The sequence below is a fragment of the Nyctereutes procyonoides genome, unplaced genomic scaffold, assembly GCF_905146905.1.
Source record: "Nyctereutes procyonoides isolate TBG_1078 unplaced genomic scaffold, NYPRO_anot_genome, whole genome shotgun sequence".
NCBI classification, from domain to species: Eukaryota; Metazoa; Chordata; class Mammalia; order Carnivora; family Canidae; genus Nyctereutes; species Nyctereutes procyonoides.
In genome coordinates, this window is record NW_026575040.1 from 19,899,710 (window position 1) to 19,918,507 (window position 18,798).

General features: G+C 38.3%; 1 protein-coding gene across 6 annotated transcripts in view; it reads left to right on the forward strand.

The window, feature by feature from the left end:
* RAB27A (RAB27A, member RAS oncogene family) overlaps positions 1 to 17,896 on the forward strand; it is a 70,828-nt gene extending 52,932 nt beyond the window's left edge. For all 6 annotated transcript variants that reach the window (XM_055320257.1, XM_055320260.1, XM_055320254.1 and 3 more), the window contains 4 exons: positions 901 to 986; positions 3,299 to 3,402; positions 7,822 to 7,945; positions 17,544 to 17,896. In XM_055320257.1, the coding sequence (XP_055176232.1) occupies positions 901 to 986; positions 3,299 to 3,402; positions 7,822 to 7,945; positions 17,544 to 17,742 (513 nt within the window). In that variant the 3' untranslated portion in view covers positions 17,743 to 17,896. The remainder of the gene's footprint in view (positions 1 to 900; positions 987 to 3,298; positions 3,403 to 7,821; positions 7,946 to 17,543) is intronic.
* The last annotated feature ends 902 nt before the right edge of the window (positions 17,897 to 18,798 follow it).

An 18,798-nucleotide genomic window follows, 5' to 3' on the forward strand; every position in this document is an offset into this window, starting at 1 on the left:
AATGCTTCTTGAAATGTTGTGAGTCTTTGTTAATTTTCAGAGTTTGGAAAAAGTGGATTTTGGCTTTTTTTTTTTTTTTTTTTTTTTTTTTTTTTTTGCCAGTGTTTCATTGCTTTTATGGAGAAAGAGATCTTTAGAGGTCCTTCTTATTTTTTTTAAAGATTTATTTATTTTTATTTATTTATTATGGACAGAGAGAGAGGGGGGGGGGGCAGAGACACAGGCAGAGGGAGAAGCAGGCTCCATGCCGGGAGGCCGACGCGGGACTCAATCCTGGGACTCCAGGATTGGGCCCTGGGCCAAAGGCAGGCGTGAAACCACTGAGCCACCCAGGGATCCCCTAGAGGTCCTTCTTATAAAATTGTTTCAGAATACTTTTTATACTTTTTAAATATGGAATAGGGAGGGATGCCTGGGTGGCTCAGTGGTTGAGCGTCTGCCTTTGGCTCGGGATGTGATCCTAGAGTCCTGGGATAGAGTCCTGCACAGGCTTCCTGTGTGAAGCCTGCTTCTCCCTCTGGCTGTGTCTCTGCCTCTCTCTCGCTGTGTGTCTCTCAGGAATAAATAAATAAAATCTTTAAAAATAAATAAAGATGGGATAGGGAAAAATACTAGTGATTTGAGGGAACTTTGAGGAAAGGTGAATGGATTATTATTTTTATACAAATTATGTGTTATTTATATATTTCATAATATATTTATAAAAATATATGTGTATATTTATGTTTTAATACAAATTATTATATTATCCAAAGACAATTATTTGAATAGCATACAAACAAGGTTGTATTCCATATGGGATGTTTTAGAAGTCTAGATGCTTATGGGCACTTTACTGAACAGAAAAGTGAGAAGATTTCACTGGTCTCAAAGGTTTTCTTTTTCATTTTGCTGTTTTAGGTATACAGAGCCAATGGGCCAGATGGAGCCATTGGCAGAGGCCAGAGAATCCACCTACAATTATGGGACACAGCAGGGCAAGAGAGGTATGAGATCTTCAGTTATCTGTTCCTTACTGGAGGAAAGCGAAAACCAGCTATGCCCTTCACACAGTACCTGAGCCAGGAAAAGGCCAGCTGATTAGTTGACTGAACTTAGATAAGACTTGCTGCTAAATCTGCAGGAAATTTATCAGTCTGAAATGATAATGATGTCTATTTCATACAAGGTCAAAGGAAAAATGAGCCCTTTTCAAATAGACTATTTTACTTAGGGACTTTCTACTTTTTCTACTTTTTTCTCTCCCTCCTCCCTCCTCCTCCTCCCATTCTCTTTCCTCCTCTTTCTTTGTTTCTCTTCTCGTTCTTTTCTTAAAGACACTATGCTCCATTTACTTTTGTTATTTACTCAGCCACAAAGACAACTACAGACATACATGCATTATTCTCAGCTGATTATTGAAACCTCACAGAAAATCTGATTGGAATTAACTCATATGGTCAGAAGTTGCTTGATTAAAATAAGCCACATGAAATCTTGATATAAAATTTCTTTCAGTTAGTTATAGCTTTTGTTTTTTTCTCACAGTTTCCTTGAAGTATTTTTTTTAAGATTGATTGATTGATTGATTGATTGATTGATTTAGAGTTAGAGAGTGAGTAAGCCAGGGTAGGGGAGGGCCAGAGGGAGAGGCAGAGGGAAACTTCAGCAGACTCCACACTGAGTGCAGTACCCAACAAGGGGTTTAATCTCATGATCCTGAGATCACATCCTGAGTTAAAACCAAGAGTCAGATGCTGAACCAGCTGTGCCACATAGGTGCACCTGAAGAGTTCTCTTTTTAACTTTTTATTATGGAAATCTTTAAATATATACTGCAGTGGATAGTATAATAAAATCATGTACATATTTCCAAGTCTCAGTAGTCATCAATTTGTGGCCTTATTTCATATATACCTCTACCCCTTCTTAGCCCCTCCTCCAAATTATATTGAAGCCAAATCTAAATATCAGATATTTTCATTTATAACTACTCTGGTATGTATTCCTAAAATATAGAACTCTTTGTAAAAACATGGATTAGAAATATTTGAGAAAACTTAAAATAACAGATTAGGTGACAAATTCATACCAGTACTTCCTTTCCTGGAGTCTATGCCTGTCAGTTGCAGACTTTGCATTGAAATAAAATGGAAACCAACCTTTAGAGGGAGAGAGAGGGGAGAGAGCAGAATAAAGCTTTGGGAGAGAGAGTACCACGAAAGCATAGGGACTAAGTCAATACCACTCCCACCTTAAAGCCAAAGAAATGGTTATCAGAGTTATGAGACGTCTTTAGAGATGGAAATTAAAAGGTCATGGAACCCATTGTAACATCAAGTCAAGCCAAACTTTTTCAGGATGAGGAAAATATACACAGCAAGCACCATTGCTTTTAGTCTAATTAACTCTTAATTGTACAGTAAATTCTTGACTGAAACTAAGATCTCCTGAGCTAGTTCTTTTTCTTTTTCTTTTTCTTTTTTTTTATTTTAAAGATTTTATTCATTTATTCATGAGAGACACAGAGGCAGAGACCTAAGCAGAGAGAGAAACAGGCTCCATGCAGGTAACCTGATGGTGGGACTTGATCCCGGGACTCCAGGATCACACCCTGAGCAGAAGGCAGACACTTTAACCGCTGAACCACTCAGGCATCCCTCATGAGCTAGTTCTTGTGATCCCTGTCCAACAGTCTAGTTTTTCAAATCACATGGTCCATTAACACAAAAACTTATGTAAGTGATAAATAACTGTCTTGTACACTTTTGGAATATCATTATTCAATTTGTTTTTTAATTTTTAAAAATGTACACAGCTTGTTTTTATTTATTTTTATTTAATTCCAGTACAGTTAACATCCAGTGTTATATTAGTCTCAGGTGTACAATATAGTGACTCTGCAATTCCATACATTACTTGATGCTTGGCATAAGTGTTCTCTTAATCCCCTTTATCAATTTCACCCACCCAGCCAGCCACCCCCACCTCCCCTCTGGTACCCATCACTTTGTTCTCTAAGAGATTGGATTCCAAATAGAACTTTTGATAATTGTTGGCATTTTATAAAGCCTCAATATATTTTCAAATATGCTTTCTAGCTCTAGGTATCAATTTGATAGCATACTTTGCTAGATTTTGTGTAATTAAAAAATACTATATGCATATATAATGTGAAGTTATTAAAAACAATGGCACATTATTAAAAACCCAATTTGTCATGGATGAATTATTGGAAGAGGCCAACGGCACTATTGTTAGTTTTATATTCAGGAGTGGGGGCGTGGTTTAGGTGACCAATCTGCTTTTATGTTCCTAGGTTTCGTAGCTTGACAACAGCGTTCTTCAGAGATGCTATGGGATTTCTTCTGCTTTTTGATCTGACAAATGAGCAAAGTTTCCTCAATGTCAGAAACTGGATAAGTAAGTGATATTGTTTCTCTGTCTCCTGCTCCCCACTTCTCACAATACAATGCTCTCTGAAATTCTGCTTCTGTTGTAAGTTGTTTTGGAGGAGCTCCTAGTACTATTAAAAATGCTGTTAAAGGAGCAAGGTTTTACTTTGGGGGCAAACATTACTGAAATACTGTTTTCCCTAGTAATACTAACTTTGATTTTTTTGAGTACTTATCCTGTAGGAACATGGAAGCACTTTCCATGTAATCTTTTTGACTTTTCCACAGAGGATGCTCTTATCCCCATTTTATAGATAAGGAAACAAGCCCAGAGAAGTTAAATCTCTAAGTATCTGCTTGCCTATTGTACGCTATCAGGTTTATATCAACCAGGGCTTAATACATCTACTACATAGAGCTAAATATGTTTTGAAGGCTTAATAGATCACACCCCTGGCTCTATGTCTCTTCTGTACTCAGAGCTACACACACACACACACACACACACACACAGAGAGAGAGAGAGAGAGAGAGAGAGAGAGAGAGAGAAACACACATCTACCTTCATCTTGGCTCTTTGCAGAGATCCCAATCTCTTAAATGATTGGTTAGTAGCCTCTTAAAATCCTGCCACTAACAGTTGGCAAACATACATTTTTCTCTATTGGTTGTAATAGCACAAACCTAGAGAATCTACTGGGGAAGGCTGTGATGTTAAATTCTTAACATCCAAATCCTTAAAATGAAACACTTATTTAAAAATACCTGCTTTTTAAAAATAAAAAAATATGAAGGGGTCATTGGCTATAGTTTTAATAGTAGAAAATCTTATTTTTAAGAATGAGTTTTTAAATAAGTAATTTATGTGGTAGATCATGATTTTCAAAGCATTTCCACATACTTTGTATCTGACCCTCGCGAGCACCCTGGAGGAAGATTCAGGCAGGTGGTGTGTCTTTATTTTAGAATGAAGACTCTGGGACTTAACCAGTAGTCAACTTCTCTGAGGACATGGAATTTGGCTTTCAGTTCAGAAGCCTTTTATGCTCCTTCTCAACTAAGTTAATCATTATGGTTTGAAGAGCTATTTAATACTTTAAGTACAAATTCCTCAAATTTAGTTATGCTTATGGGCTTCACTTTGTTAGGTGCTTGTGTTGCACACCTCATTATTTCAATTAAAACTGAATGATGATGGCTATTTTCTAGTCCTTTATCCTCAGCCCTTGCTCATCATCCTCTTTGTATCATTCTAACAAGTTCTGGGCTTTAAGTCAAACACTTTATAAGATTCTTATTAGAGATGTGCTCATACAGTCTTAACATTGGGAGATCAACAACCCACCTGTTTTCACAGGTAGAAATGGAAATTCTGAGACAGATGGCTCTTGCCTATCTGGACTTTTTAGATGATTTAGATAAATAACAAAATTATGGAAAATTATGTATAATCTATACATTTTTTTGTTTTCCTTATAGTGTAAAAGAAGTCTTATTGCACAGGTAGAGAAAACTTACACATTTTGCGGATTTCATATCTTCAATGGAAGATATTCTCCCCCAAACCCCCTTTAAAAAAAAAGTTCAGTGTCAAAGGTCATAATATCAAATCTTAATTAGGAATAAAAATTTATTATCTGTACATTTTATTTGTCCTCTGCCTATTAACATTTTGAATATTACAGGGATCATTCATTTTTTCTTTTTGAGGGGTACATACTAGAACAAAGGTACTGTTGCATTGAACAGGTAGTTGATTCCTGGGGCCTGACTTGCCCAGGGAGAGGAGAGCAGGTCTCCACCCTCCCTTTGCTTCTCCAGAGCTGCCATTGCAGTCCTTTTTCTCTGGACTCCAAAGCTGTCCATGTACTGTGGAAAATGGGATACATACAAGTCCAAAGGTGAGCCCTGCTGAATTCAGGAGACTGAACAGAGAGCTGAGTCCTCTGAACTTAAATCTGATAGCTGAAAGGAATCAGGTGGTGTTGTATTCACTCATCTGTCCTCCTGGAGCTCAGATGGGAAAGTCATGCCCATAGTCATTCCTCATTTAGAGGCAGCCTATTTCATAAAGAAACTCTAAAGTAGCCTGAATTTGTAAACATGGCTTCTATAGCCTCACATGAATGGTATAAGAGCCCAACAGGTATATGTTTTGCATGTTTTTGCCTCTATATTTTTATTATTAGTATTCTATCTGAAAAGCCATCCCTACACCCCTCTTTTTAAATTGGGAAGGAAAAAATATAAAGAAAAATCACCAATAATCATACTTCCTGGAGTCTCCAAAATAAACACTATTAAACATCATTACTGGTGATACTTACATAGCACTTCTAAATGCTTTAACATTTTAATTTAATGGTTCTCAAGTGTGTGTGTGCATCTGGATCACCTAGAGTGTTTGTTAAAACACAGATTCTGGGCTCCATATGCCAGCATTCCTGATTAAGTAGATCTGGGGTGGGATCTGAGAATTTGCATTTCTAAGGAGTTTCCTGGTAATGTAAGGCAAGTGGAATTGAAAAGGAAGGGGAGGGATCCCTAGGTGGCGCAGCGGTTTGGCGCCTGCCTTTGGCCCGGGGGCTCCCCGTGCATGGAGCCTGCTTCTCCCTCTGCCTGTGTCTCTGCCTCTCTCTCTCTCTCTGTGACTATCATAAATAAATAAAAATTTAAAAAAATTTTTTTTAATTAAAAAAAAAAAAGAAAAGGAAGGGGAAGTAGAGAGGTAGTGTGGAATGGTATGTAGGGGATGTTACCCAGTTACTGACTGGCCCTGGTTACAGAATCCAAGGAGGCCAGAGGAGGGCCTTTCTCTCTTTATTGTGTGATGACTATTTTTTCTTCTTTGGGCTGATGGAGGACCAGAGAACACTTGAGGATAGTGTTCACATTGGGAAAGAAGTAGAAAGATAGGTTGGCCAGGAGGGAAGAAGTCAGAGTCTGGAAAGTTTAGAATACCAGGTAAGGAGAGTAGACTTGATCTCGGGTGAGATGGTGTTTAACCATGTTAGAAGCACCTGAAGAAGCCCCATGGACCTTACCTGGAGAATCACTGAATTAACTCATTTAATCCATACCTTAACTCTGTGAAGTAAGTACCATTATTATTACCACTTACAGATGGAGAAATGGCCTTCCTCAGGGTCACACAGCTAATAAATTGCAGAGCCAGGATTCAACCTTAGACAGTCAATTCTGAGTTCATGTTCATAATCATGACACTGGACACATACGGGGGTTAATGGAGCACAGAGCCACTCTGGAGACTAGAAAGCTTTCACAGTAGAGGTAACTGAGAGGCAAGTCATAAAAGAAGAGTGGGGATTCCTGGAAGGAAGGTTGTGGTTGGGTATTCAAGCACATGGGGACAGCATGTGTTACCAGCTTCCTGGAGGAAAGAAAGCACATGGCAGTTATTGGAAACGTGAATAGACTGGTTTTGTCTCTCTATAGGCCTTGTTGCCCAGTTGTCTCTTGAAGGCAATGGTCAGGGCCCTGAAAATCTGCACCAAGTGTCTTGCCTATGTTAATGGTCAGTGAATACTTGCTGACTAGATTTTCTCTCGATAAGATATAATGAACATAACTTTGTAATGAGGAACTAAAATGTCGACACTTTTTGGTTAACCATGATAAAAAATAAATTAGGTCATTCCAACTTTGAGCTAGGTCTTCTTGTGATAGTTTGGGCTGCTTTAATTTCATTATGGGGTGTGGTGAATAAGAAATAAGGCTTTATTTTACTTGGGAAATTAGATTAGTGAAAGCTCTTTTTAGTGGGAAAATTAGATTAGTGAAGCTCTTTTTGTTTAATTGCTTTTTATAAAGTATGCCTATTTATAGGTTTTCAGGTAAAAAGTGATAAAAGCTGTGGAATAAGAATTGTAGTCTTTTGCTTCCCCTTGGTTCTGGTGACAGACTCACTTCCTATTTATTCTAGGTTTTCTCTCATTAGTCTTACATTTTGCTTATTTTAATTGAATTGAATCTGCCTTAGGATAGTAGAAAAATGTGAAAACATTTTAGATAGAAACAAGCTAGTTCATAGGAAGACAGTTCTTTTTAAAATGTTGCTGTGGAGAGACACTATACAAAAAGCAAAGCTTTAAGATTAGCAATAAGCACTAAAAATTCTCCAATTTTTTCTTCAAATGGTTTCTTCAGTAGAAACCACATGTGTGTGCAACCATGGTTGCTCACGTTCACGCCTACACTTTTGGAGGGGTAGCGAATTGTCCTACTCCTCTCTGACACAAATAAGGTGGGATATATGCTTAAGGATAAGGTTTAGATCTCTATCCCATCATTCAGTTTTGCAGATTAGGTTATTGATGCTTTGAAAGCATATCATTTCCTTATGACCATATATCCATATTACAGTTTTTCATATATTCTCCATTGATCACACACTTATATTATTTACCTATAATAATTTTTCTTACAGGCCAACTACAAATGCATGCATATTGTGAAAACCCAGATATAGTGTTATGTGGAAATAAGAGTGATCTGGAAGACCAGAGAGTAGTAAAAGAGGAGGATGCAAGAGGACTTGCAGAGAAATATGGGTGAGTCTTTTTGTAGAAAAATCTAGTGAAAACATTCCCAATTCAAAAATTAGCACATGAATGGGTAACGGAAAATGCAAAAGGAAAAAATTGAAACAACACACTCAGATGTAGGCCTTGGGAGGTATAAACACCTACTTTACATATTAATGTTATGTGATAGTGGGAACCCTAGGAAAAACATTGGGTGAGGGCCATGCTTCAATACCATTTTATTAATCTCTTGTTTAAAGGAAGACACTTTTGAGGGCAGATGCCCAAACTATAAGTCAGCTTCCCCAAAATGAACGTAGGAGATGCATGGGATAAGAAAATTCTCTTTATTCAGCAAGAAACTTTCAATGTGCTGCTGTAGAGAGCCCCAGCATATAAGAAGGCCTATGCACTTTGAAATTTCTCTACTGGGAGAGGATTGTGAAGATTCCCTTGGTTTAGGTTATGTTTTTATGGTGGAGAATCATCTAAAAACTGGTCTTCCTTGAGCTCTGGGAATAGCATCACAGTAGCATTAAATGGACCTGAAAGAAGGGGTTAGGTGCTGCTTATTAAAAATGTCAAGGTCCCCTCTACAAAGGAATTTGTGCTTTACTTTCTACCTCTGATACAATGAGAACTCAAATGTGTATGCTAATTACCCTTAATATAGGTGGGAGGCAGCAAATAGAATTGAGAAGGGGAAGGAGAGAGAGAGGTAGTGTGGAATGGTATGTAGGGGATGTTACCCAGCTACTGGCCCTGGTTACAGAATCCAAGGAGGCCAGAGGAGGGCCTTTCTCTCTTTATTGTGTGATGACTATTTTTTCTTCTTTGGGCTGATGGAGGACCAGAGAACACTTGAGGATAGTGTTCACATTGGGAAAGAAGTAGAAAGATAGGTTGGCCAGGTGGGAAGAAGTCAGAGTCTGGAGAGTTTAGAATACCAGGTAAGGAGAGTAGATTTGATCTTGGGTGAGTGTGGGAGGTGGGTGGCAAGGAGTTGCTGAAAGCCTTTTGAGCATGGAGGGATGTGATAAGTACTTCTTTACATCAGTCTAGGGGTGGTGGGTGGGGTGAAATGGAGGGAGGAAAGACTAGAGACAGGGAGATTGTGGTGATCTGTTAGGTGGGTAGGGGCTATATTTGTGGAAAAGAAAAAGGAATAAATCAGAAAAAATAAGTAGGGTGGGGGCAGAACAGTATTTTAAATCTTTTTCAATTCTAGGGGTGGAACAAGGCAGGGTGGGCTGGGGAGTGTAGTCCCCTCAACTCTAATGGTTTACATAATCCGGCACAGATTTGCAATAGGATGTGGAGATTTTCACTCTTGGGTAGATGGTGTTTAACCATGTTAGAAGCATCTGAAGAGCTTTTAAGAAATGCTTGTGTCTGGGCCTCACTTCTGAGCTTCTGAGGTAATTGGTCTGGAGTGGTTTATCAGTGGTTCAATATTCAATTGAAGAAACATACTTACATATAAAGGGATTTGTTACAGGTATCTGACCTTATGCACTTGGAGAGCTGGTTAAGCAGTCTCTAAGGTCTTGTTTCTGATGCGGAAACTTGAAGTCCACAGGTCAGGTAGTCAGGAAGAAGGTGGGTTTAAGGTGTGGAGAGCAAACACCAGCAGACACCAGCTGGGCCCCATAATGACAGACTGAAACCCGGTCAGTGCTGGGTTGCCTCTGACCTGGATGGTGTGTGGGTATCCTAGAGAAGCCAGGGACCTTTGTCACAGAGCTAAGCACACACACCTGGCCCAGGAGTTAGAGAAACTAAGGGAGGAAGGTGGAGCAGGTATAGGTCTGGTTGTTGGTTTATGCCAACCAGATGAGCCAGTAGGTAAACAATGATGTATGAGAGCTACAGAATGGCTGTTGCTTCGCTTCCACCCCCAAAACTCCCTGAATCTCTCCTGTGATCTCCCCTAACTGGAAAGGAAATTCTGAGAAATGTTCAACCTAACCAAATTGACATGGTACAAAACCACCACAGGTGAGGGCCTGGGCACTGGTGTCTTTAAAAACCTCTCCACGTGATTGTCACGTCAGAAGCACCTGTGGAGCTTTTAACAAATACTCAGATCTGGGCCTCACTTCTGAGCTTTGACACAATTGATCTGGTGTAGTGATTCTGAGGTGGAGACTGGCAAAGCCCCACAGGCAATTCTGATATGCTTATCTACTCTTGAGAGGCATTCATATTGTGTAGTGGGAAGGAAAGAGGGAGGGCCAGATACCAAGAATAGTGAAGTGTTGAAACTGGGAGCTGGGAGCTATGTTGCAAGGGGTTAAGGAGGAAGTAAGTGATGAAGCAATGGAAACCGTGCACCTAGGCCATGCTTGTAAGAAGTAGGTTAGTGAGGCCAAAAGAAATAGGGCATTTAGGAAAATTGGCTAGATCCAACAAGTATGTTCTCAAGGGCTGGAAGAGAGCCAGGATTGACTTTATCCCCCTCTCGACTTCTTCAGACTTTGTTGGTTTCTTCTGTTCTGGTTCTTAGGATTCCACATCCTGCCTGGTATAAAAAGCCCAACATTGCCTTCTGTCTGTAGGGGAAGTTGGAGGGAGTCTTTTGTCTGTGCCCAGCTCACAAGGTCTGGGGAGTACTTCATAAGAGGGGCTCTATCTAAAGTTTCTGAATTAAGTTAAAATGAGAGAAGGGATTAGCAGGTAAGATAATGGAATCTACTGGAGAAGAATGGAAAGAGATGGAAACAGAATTTCCTTAGGAATTTGGAAGAATAAAGTTCCAATAAAGAATAAAGTTCTGGGGGCACCCAGGTCATTCAGTTGGTTAAGTGTCTGACTCTTGGTTTCAGTTTAGGTCATCATCTCAGGGTTGTGAGATCAAGCCCTGTGTTGGGCTCCACGCTGCTTAAGATTCTCTCTCCCTCTGCCCCTTCCCTCCACACACACACACGTGCACACTCACTCTCAAATCTTAAAAAAATATATAGTTCTGTAGGCTGTTTGGCAGTTTCAGAAGATTTAATGAAATGATTTAGTACACATGCATTTCACAAATTTGGCATATAAGTTTAATGATCATTTTCACAGAATTTTTTTCATTTGTAATCCTGATATTTTTGATTGCACATGTACTAAAAGGTTGTATTGGTCAGTTTATCTCTATGCTAATAGTGGTAAAATAGAGTATGGTTTATGGCAGATCTTTCTATCATTTGTATGTTGTCTGATAAATTCACATTTTTTTTTGTTACTATTGTGCTGTCTCTTTTCCCCAGTACCTAAAAATAAATCATTGATTCATAAATGCTTCTCTTAAATATATATGTGCTTGGAGAATGAAAGACTGTCTCAGAAAAACTTCACAAACCTAATAAAGAGCATGTTATAGTACAAATATGGAAAATCTATTTGTCTGCAAGAATTCTCCTCTGCAAGGACAAGTAAATCTGAGAATAAGACATTCATGTAGCAGTTAAAAATGGAAAGGGTGAATTGAATGTATAATGAAGAGTATCAGACATTTTATGTTTAGTAGGCAAATAATCCATTTACCGCTAATTTCCTGTAATTTTTAGTTTTTTTTTAGAACAAGGGCAAAATAATGCTTTCTAGTATATTATATTCAATAATAATATAAATGAAGCCAGACAAAGGAGCAAAACAGAAGTTTGTCCGAATTTGTTCTCCTGCCAGTCAAAATGAGGACAGTCTACACTGTTGCTGAAACACTTTTAAAAATAGCTACAAAGTCAAATATGTTAGAAGAGCGAACAGAACCAGCATTGGCTGGGATGCCTGGGTGGCTCAGCAGTTGAGCATCTGCTGTGGGCTCAAGTCATGATCTCGCAGTCCTGGGATTGATTCCTACATCGGGCTCCCTGCATGGGGCCTGCTTCTCCCTCTGCCTGTGTCTCTGCCTCTCTGCGTCTCTCATGAATAAATAAATAAATACAATCTTTAGGTAAAAAAAAACAAAACACAAAAAAACAGCATTGGTAACATTCCTAGTTCAGGTGATACTATTGGCTCTCAAAACTTAGTGTGTGTCAAAAATCACCTGAACTCTGGCTCCCAAGTAATTTCTGATTCAGTAGATCTGGCTTGGAGCCCAGAGATTTGTTTCTAAATGATTCCTAGATATTGCTCCTGCAGGTGGCTGAGGACAGCGCTTTGAGAACCACTGGCATGCATGTCAAGTTACTATCAGGTGCGTGTGCTGGCAGATACTTCCCTTGACAGTATAGTTGGCAAATCATTATGCACAGAATATGAAGCAATTGTTTACTGTGCCATGCATAGGTGAGGGAAGTGTGCTTAATGACCCATCACTGGAAAATCCATGTTTGAGGAAAGGTTTTTTTCTTTTTCATAGTTGATTAAATCAGCTGTGATATAGACTGGGAAGGGACACAAGGATTGGTACTGAGGGAGTGCCAGCCATAAGTTGCCAGGCAAGGACTTGGTGAGTAAAAATGGCTGCATCTAAATGCCTTCCCACTCTTCTTTTTTCACACAGGATAGTTGAAAGTCATTACAAGCCTTTTTTTTTTTTTTTTTTTTTTTTGCCTTTTGTTTTTGATTCTGAGTTGAAGGAAATACAGAAAATTATGAATATGATGAAAGCATGGTAATTGAATGTATACATATTTCATGTGCTATACAAAGGAATGGGCAGCAAATGTTTTTAAATTGATAAATAATTGATATATAACATTGTATTAGTTTTAGGTGTACAATGTAATGTTTGGATATGTGTATATATTGCAAAAACGATCACAATAGGTATGGTTAACATCCATCACTACATGCAATTATATTTTTTTCTTCTGATGAGAACCTTTAAAATTTATTTTCTTAAGGGTAGCAAATTTAAGATAATTCTTTCCCCACTGAAGGAGGATGGCTCTTAATAAGGAAAGTGCCCAAGAGTTTCTGGATTGAAGAATGTGTTAAGAGCATTTATTTACAACAGTAATAATATGAGTACAGACCATTTCTGGGTTCCAAATGGCTTAGCTCAGCAGAATGCTCAGTGTCCTATCTAGTCTGAACTAGATGAAATGTATGAATAGCTTGATCTTGAGTAATTTGATTCATTGCATACTTCATGACATCCTTCCTTTATTTAAGAAATAATGCTGTATCATTGGGCATGTTTTAAAACCACACACATAAGCTGAAACTAAACATCAGGATTTGACTGATCCATATTCCTTGTAGGACATACGTTGTATCATCAGTAACATTTGCCAGTATTAAGAGTGGCTGATTTATAGGCTTCGTGACTTGTGCAATTTCCACCCATGGGAAACTTTTTCTAAATTGGAATAAATAATAATTCCTCCAAGTACTGTGCCTGAACAAACAACAGTGGTCCTATTTGGGAACTCGCATGTAAGTTGGAAATTCCAGCCTTGGTGATTCATTTCATTGGATGAAAATCACATTTCCCAGAGGGATTTACCACGAGGTTCAGTGATGGATGGCATATCCAGAGAGTCATGGCACCTGGTAGGAAATTTTAAGGAATAGTTGCCTTAACCTGGTGGTGAAAAACTTGGGGAAAAAAAAACCTAAACATACAAGACTGATTTTTCAGAACCCCACATAACTTAGTAGAGGATCTAGATTTCATTTGGCACAATCTCCTAGGTTGAACCAGTCCATACACCAGCCCTTTATTGTAAGACAACAGACTGTGAAAAGTAGTGAGACTCATTTCTTAATTAAGTGAAAACATTTTCTATATCTAGCTCCATATGTGAGCCAAATATTTAGACTATTTGACAGACTCATCAAATATAATTGCTTTCATTCCTGACAACCTCTAACTGTAATCTAGGATTTTCTAGTTTTGTGGAAATAAATAATACAAAAGAAACCAGATTGATGTGGATCCTGACCTATTGCATGAGCAGGATATAGATATCCTGGCAAAAACCTGCAAATGATAATAATACCATCAATACCTTGTCATTGATTTGAAGTAGTTTGCCCTTTTGCTCATTTTATTTAACATTTGTGATTAATCTCTTTTTTAAAAAAAATGTACCAAAATTGGTGTTCTGCATGCATTCCAAATGGCTGTTGAGTGGTCATTTTTGGATTGATAGCACAATTAGCTGCACGGGGTTTTTTCAAAGGTTTGGCGACACTGCCCCTAGTAAATTCATGCTACATTAGCACCACCATGTGGAGAGAAGGAACATTATCATTCTTCCTATGGCTAAAAAGGGGGACAGCTGACCCTCCTGAATGTAAGCTAATTTTACTAAATTTTTGCCTAGTAAGCTTTAGGAAAAGCAGAATATGATTTTTAGAGAAGAAAAATCCATTAGGTTAAGATTTCTTGAGCACTTGCTGGATGCTAGGCTTGTGCTAAGTCCTTAACTTGTATTATCTCATTTCCTCCTTGCCATGACCCCATGAACTACTATTATCTTCTTTGCAGATAAGAAGTGTTCAGATAATGTAGCCTAAATGCCTTATAAAAGTGGACGTCAAGAAGATACAGACATAAAAATAGTACTAACTCCATCGTCTAGACTCTCCCCTGCCCTTAGGACAAGCTGGACAGTCCATTTTCCTGTCTCTGGAGCATAATTTTGTTGGAAAGAAGGTCTTATTTCAGAGTATTCTCTGTGGATCTCACTTCTCTTCTGGCAGCTTTTAAAGAGTGGAGAACAGAACTTGAACATTCATTAATTCTTGTAGAAACAAAAACTGCATTGCCCCAGTTGCTCAGAAGAGTCTGAATGATTACTCTAAAGATTAAGATTGTTAACCAGACTCTTGGTCACATAACCTGGAGGTTCACAAATGGCAGGAAAATATACTTGAAGGAGAGAAGGTTGTTACTTGAATTTAGAGTTCTAAATCTAAGCTACATCTTATTAAAAGATGTACAATATTAACATGAATGACTTAAACATTTATAACAACTCCTATAACCCTGAAGTTCTACCAATTAAAATTTTGCTTGAGTAAATATATTAGACAATAGCTTATAGGCCTGCTAGAAGCACCAGTCATTTATACCTCAGTATTAATCAGTAAAGTAAAATCTGTTTCTCTCTGTATTTAGTGAAGATCACTTGGGGGAATGAGGAATTTGATGCGGATTCATGGTAGGCAGATGCTTTGGAGCATGAAGCACTTTGGGAAGGACAGGTCTGAGTGAATCATCCCTGACATAGGGAAGGAAGCATGGCCCCAGGTACTAGAATTTAGGGCAGTACTGTAGATCAGCTACCTTATAAATTAAATCAAATAGTTTGTAAGCTACTTTGGAAATTGAATGTTTATAATATTGCTCACATCTCTTGGAGCTATGATTGTCCATGACTCAGGGACATTGTTTCTATGAGATGATGTGTTCTGAGTGTTAACACAATTACAAGCAAACTTTTGTAACTTAACCTATTCTGTGTTGGAAATAAGTAACACTTGTCAATGACACACGTCAGAAATGACACATTTCATATATGTCAGATTCTGATATAAACACTTCAAATGTTAACTTATTTAATCCTTACAAGAGTACTGATATTCTATGGTTAATAATATTATTTAGGTTTATGGATGAAGCAACTGACACACAGAGTTTGATAACTTGCCAGAGTTATATAGTTGGTAAGAAGTCATACTAGGATTTAAATCCAGGTAGCCTGGCCTCCGAGGTTATGGCTCTTAACCATTGTCCAAGATGTTTGTAACTTCTATATTTTATAGTTTTTAAAGGTATTTTAAACTATGGTTTCTAATTTATGCCTCAAAAATAACTGTGAGGCAATTTTTAGGACCTGACTGGGAAAAACTATGGAAAGTAGAAATAGGTTAATGGAGAGTCAGTTGAGGAACTCGACGCTTAGGACTTGAATTTGCTATTTATAATGGACTTTGAGGGGATTTCAAAAAATTAGATGTGCAATACAACTTTATTTCCTTCTTTCTTTCCTTCCCTTCCCTCTCCTCTCTCCTTCCTTTCATCCTTCCCTCCTCTTCGTCCTCTCTCTCACTCTCTTTTTGTATTTCCAGTTTCAGCTCATTATTCTTGGGGAGAGGGATGGGTTTTTCAGCTGCTTTTCCATGAAACAATATATTTCTGAAGAGTGGTAGAATGATTAAGCCTTCTTTTAAGTATGAGAAATGTTCTGTAGACATTAAATGATTCTTCATAGCATAGTTGAGAAAAAGCATGATGAAAAAAATATAAGTGCTGAAATTCTGAGACTTCTCAATCTAAGAGTATTCTCGTAACAATGGCAGCATCACACACTGCTCCAGAGATTTAACTCAATAACATCATAACTGGGATCCCTGGGCGGCGCAGCGGTTTAGCGCCTGCCTTTGGCCCAGGGCGCGATCCTGGAGACCCGGGATCGAATCTCACGTCGGGCTCCTGGTGCATGGAGCCTGCTTCTCCCTCTGCCTATGTCTCTGCCTCTCTCTCTCACTGTGTGCCTATCATAAATAAAATAAAATTAAAAAAGAGAAGGGCTTCTCAACTGAACCAGAAAGGTGGAAGTTCCCCCTTTTAAAAAAAATAACATCATAACTACTCAATAAATAAATATTTATTGAATCCACACAAAGGATGCCCTCTTCATACTTGGTAATCAAATACTGCATGTGACCAGAGGAGTGGGAAAGATGCATTATCATTTTGTTGGCAAGGCAGCAGATGAAGATGGAATTAAGAAGACTCACAATAACCAAAGATGTAGCCAGGTAGGAGGTTTAAAAACGCCAAGACCATGTAATTTGCTCAGTATACCATTCACTGGTTAAGATATTTGAGAGTCAGTATATGAAGGGGATTGAACATGGGCATGGTAAAATTAGTGGAGTAACAATGTCTTGCAGTACTCACAGGTGGGTGGATAAATGTTTAAATGAATTGAGAGTTCCTCAACCAGTTTTTAAGAGCTATCCTAAAGGAGGAGAGAATTGCCGAGGTCCAGTTGAAAGGCCTGTCAGCTCCTACAGGAAGTGTGAGTCCCTCTCTCCCCCAAGTGCAGCAAGCGAAAGGGATTTGTTTTGGAAATCCTCATACAAGTAGATTAATTTGAACCAGTAGAATTTATGGTTACGCTGGAATCAAGCAGCTGTGGATTCAAATCCTAGCCCTGCTACTTTCTATCTTTATGAAATTGGGGAGATTACTTCATCTTTCTGAGCCTCAGTCTAATCATCTGTGAAATGGGAATGAAAATTTCCAGGAGTTTTTGTCTGTTAGGAATTTAGTGTCAATTATTTTATTGTCTTTTAAAAAAAAACTTTTTAGTGTACACTGTTATGGTAGTTTTTTTTCTTTTTCTTTTTTTTTTTTTTTAAGATTTATGAGAGAGACGGAGAGAGAGACAAAGATAGATTGAGCACACACAAGGAAGGGGATGGGTAGAGACGGGGCGGAGGGAGAAGCAAACTTCCTAGCAAGCAAGAAGCCCAATGTGGGGCTTGATCCCAGGACCCTGGGACTACAAACTGAGCCAAAGGCAGACACTTAACTGACTGAGCCACCCAGGTGCCCCTGTAGTAAAGTGTTTTTATCATCTTATATATTTACGCTCATTTTTGAAGTTATCAAGGGCAAAGTCACTGTCTTTTCCCTCCATATGTTGTTACCTGAGTTGTCTCTGTCTTGCAGAATCCCCTACTTTGAAACTAGTGCTGCCAATGGGACAAACATAAGCCAAGCAATCGAGATGCTCCTGGACCTGATAATGAAGCGAATGGAACGATGTGTAGACAAATCCTGGATTCCTGAAGGAGTGGTCCGATCCAATGGTCATACCTCCACAGATCACTTGAATGAAGCAAAGGAGAAGGGGATCTGTGGCTGTTGAAGAGTCCAGTGAGCTACACAGTAACTCAAGTGGCCCATGTCTGTGATCTTCTCTATGGGTGATACATATCACAGAGAGTGATGAACAGGCATTGTGTACAAACGGCTTCTACTGTCCCACTTAGGATCAATAAAGCATTTGGTTTTATGATTAATTTGCTGCAGCTTTGTAAATACTTAAGATTCAGCCCGAGAATTATGAGAAGTATTTCACACAGCCGAAAGTGCCTTATTAAACCTTAGCCCATTGCAGTAGATGATTCAGGATTGAGGATTCTATAGCCACAGAAGAGTGAATTTATTATGTAGAATGACTAAAGATACCATTTCCTGACTTAAAATACATCAGTCCAGAGTCTAACACTCAAAATCTTAGATACAATTCTAAAACTATCAGTTCTTAATCCAAATTAAAAAAAAATTCTACTTGTAGTATAGGTGACCTTGTAAAATGCCATTTAAACCACTTAAAAAAAATAAATAAACCAATGTTAAATACGAATATATACAAACATCAGTTCAGTGTCCTTGAGTACTAACTTATATAAACAATCTCTTTAAAATGAATATAGAATAAATTATGGTTATATCTATAGACTCTGGATAAGGCAGATTGACTAATTATATACTCACTGTGACTCTTATTAGTAGGAAAGGGCTTGGGGATGAGGCTAGGGCTATCTTAATGTAGTATGAGCAACTGAAGTGGGGTTTCTAGCTCCTTACCATATTCCCACTGCTCTGAAGGGTTGATTAAAGGATCAGGGAATTAGATTTTTATGGCTTTATTTCACTGTGATCTGTGCATTTATACTTGGCCTATGTGCTGGTCACATTTGAACATAGCTGGTGCTTCTGCTGAAGTTATTTTTGATAAGTAAGCATTCAGCTTTTTCTTTATATTTATAATGTTGGTCGGGCATCTTCAGACTTCAGTTTTAATTAGCTTGTGGACTAATCTTTTGTTTTCATCATCACACTTTATGTTATTGATATTTGCAACTTGTTTTATTTTTACATTGGTGGAATTAGATTCTAATTACATAAAATGTTTGCT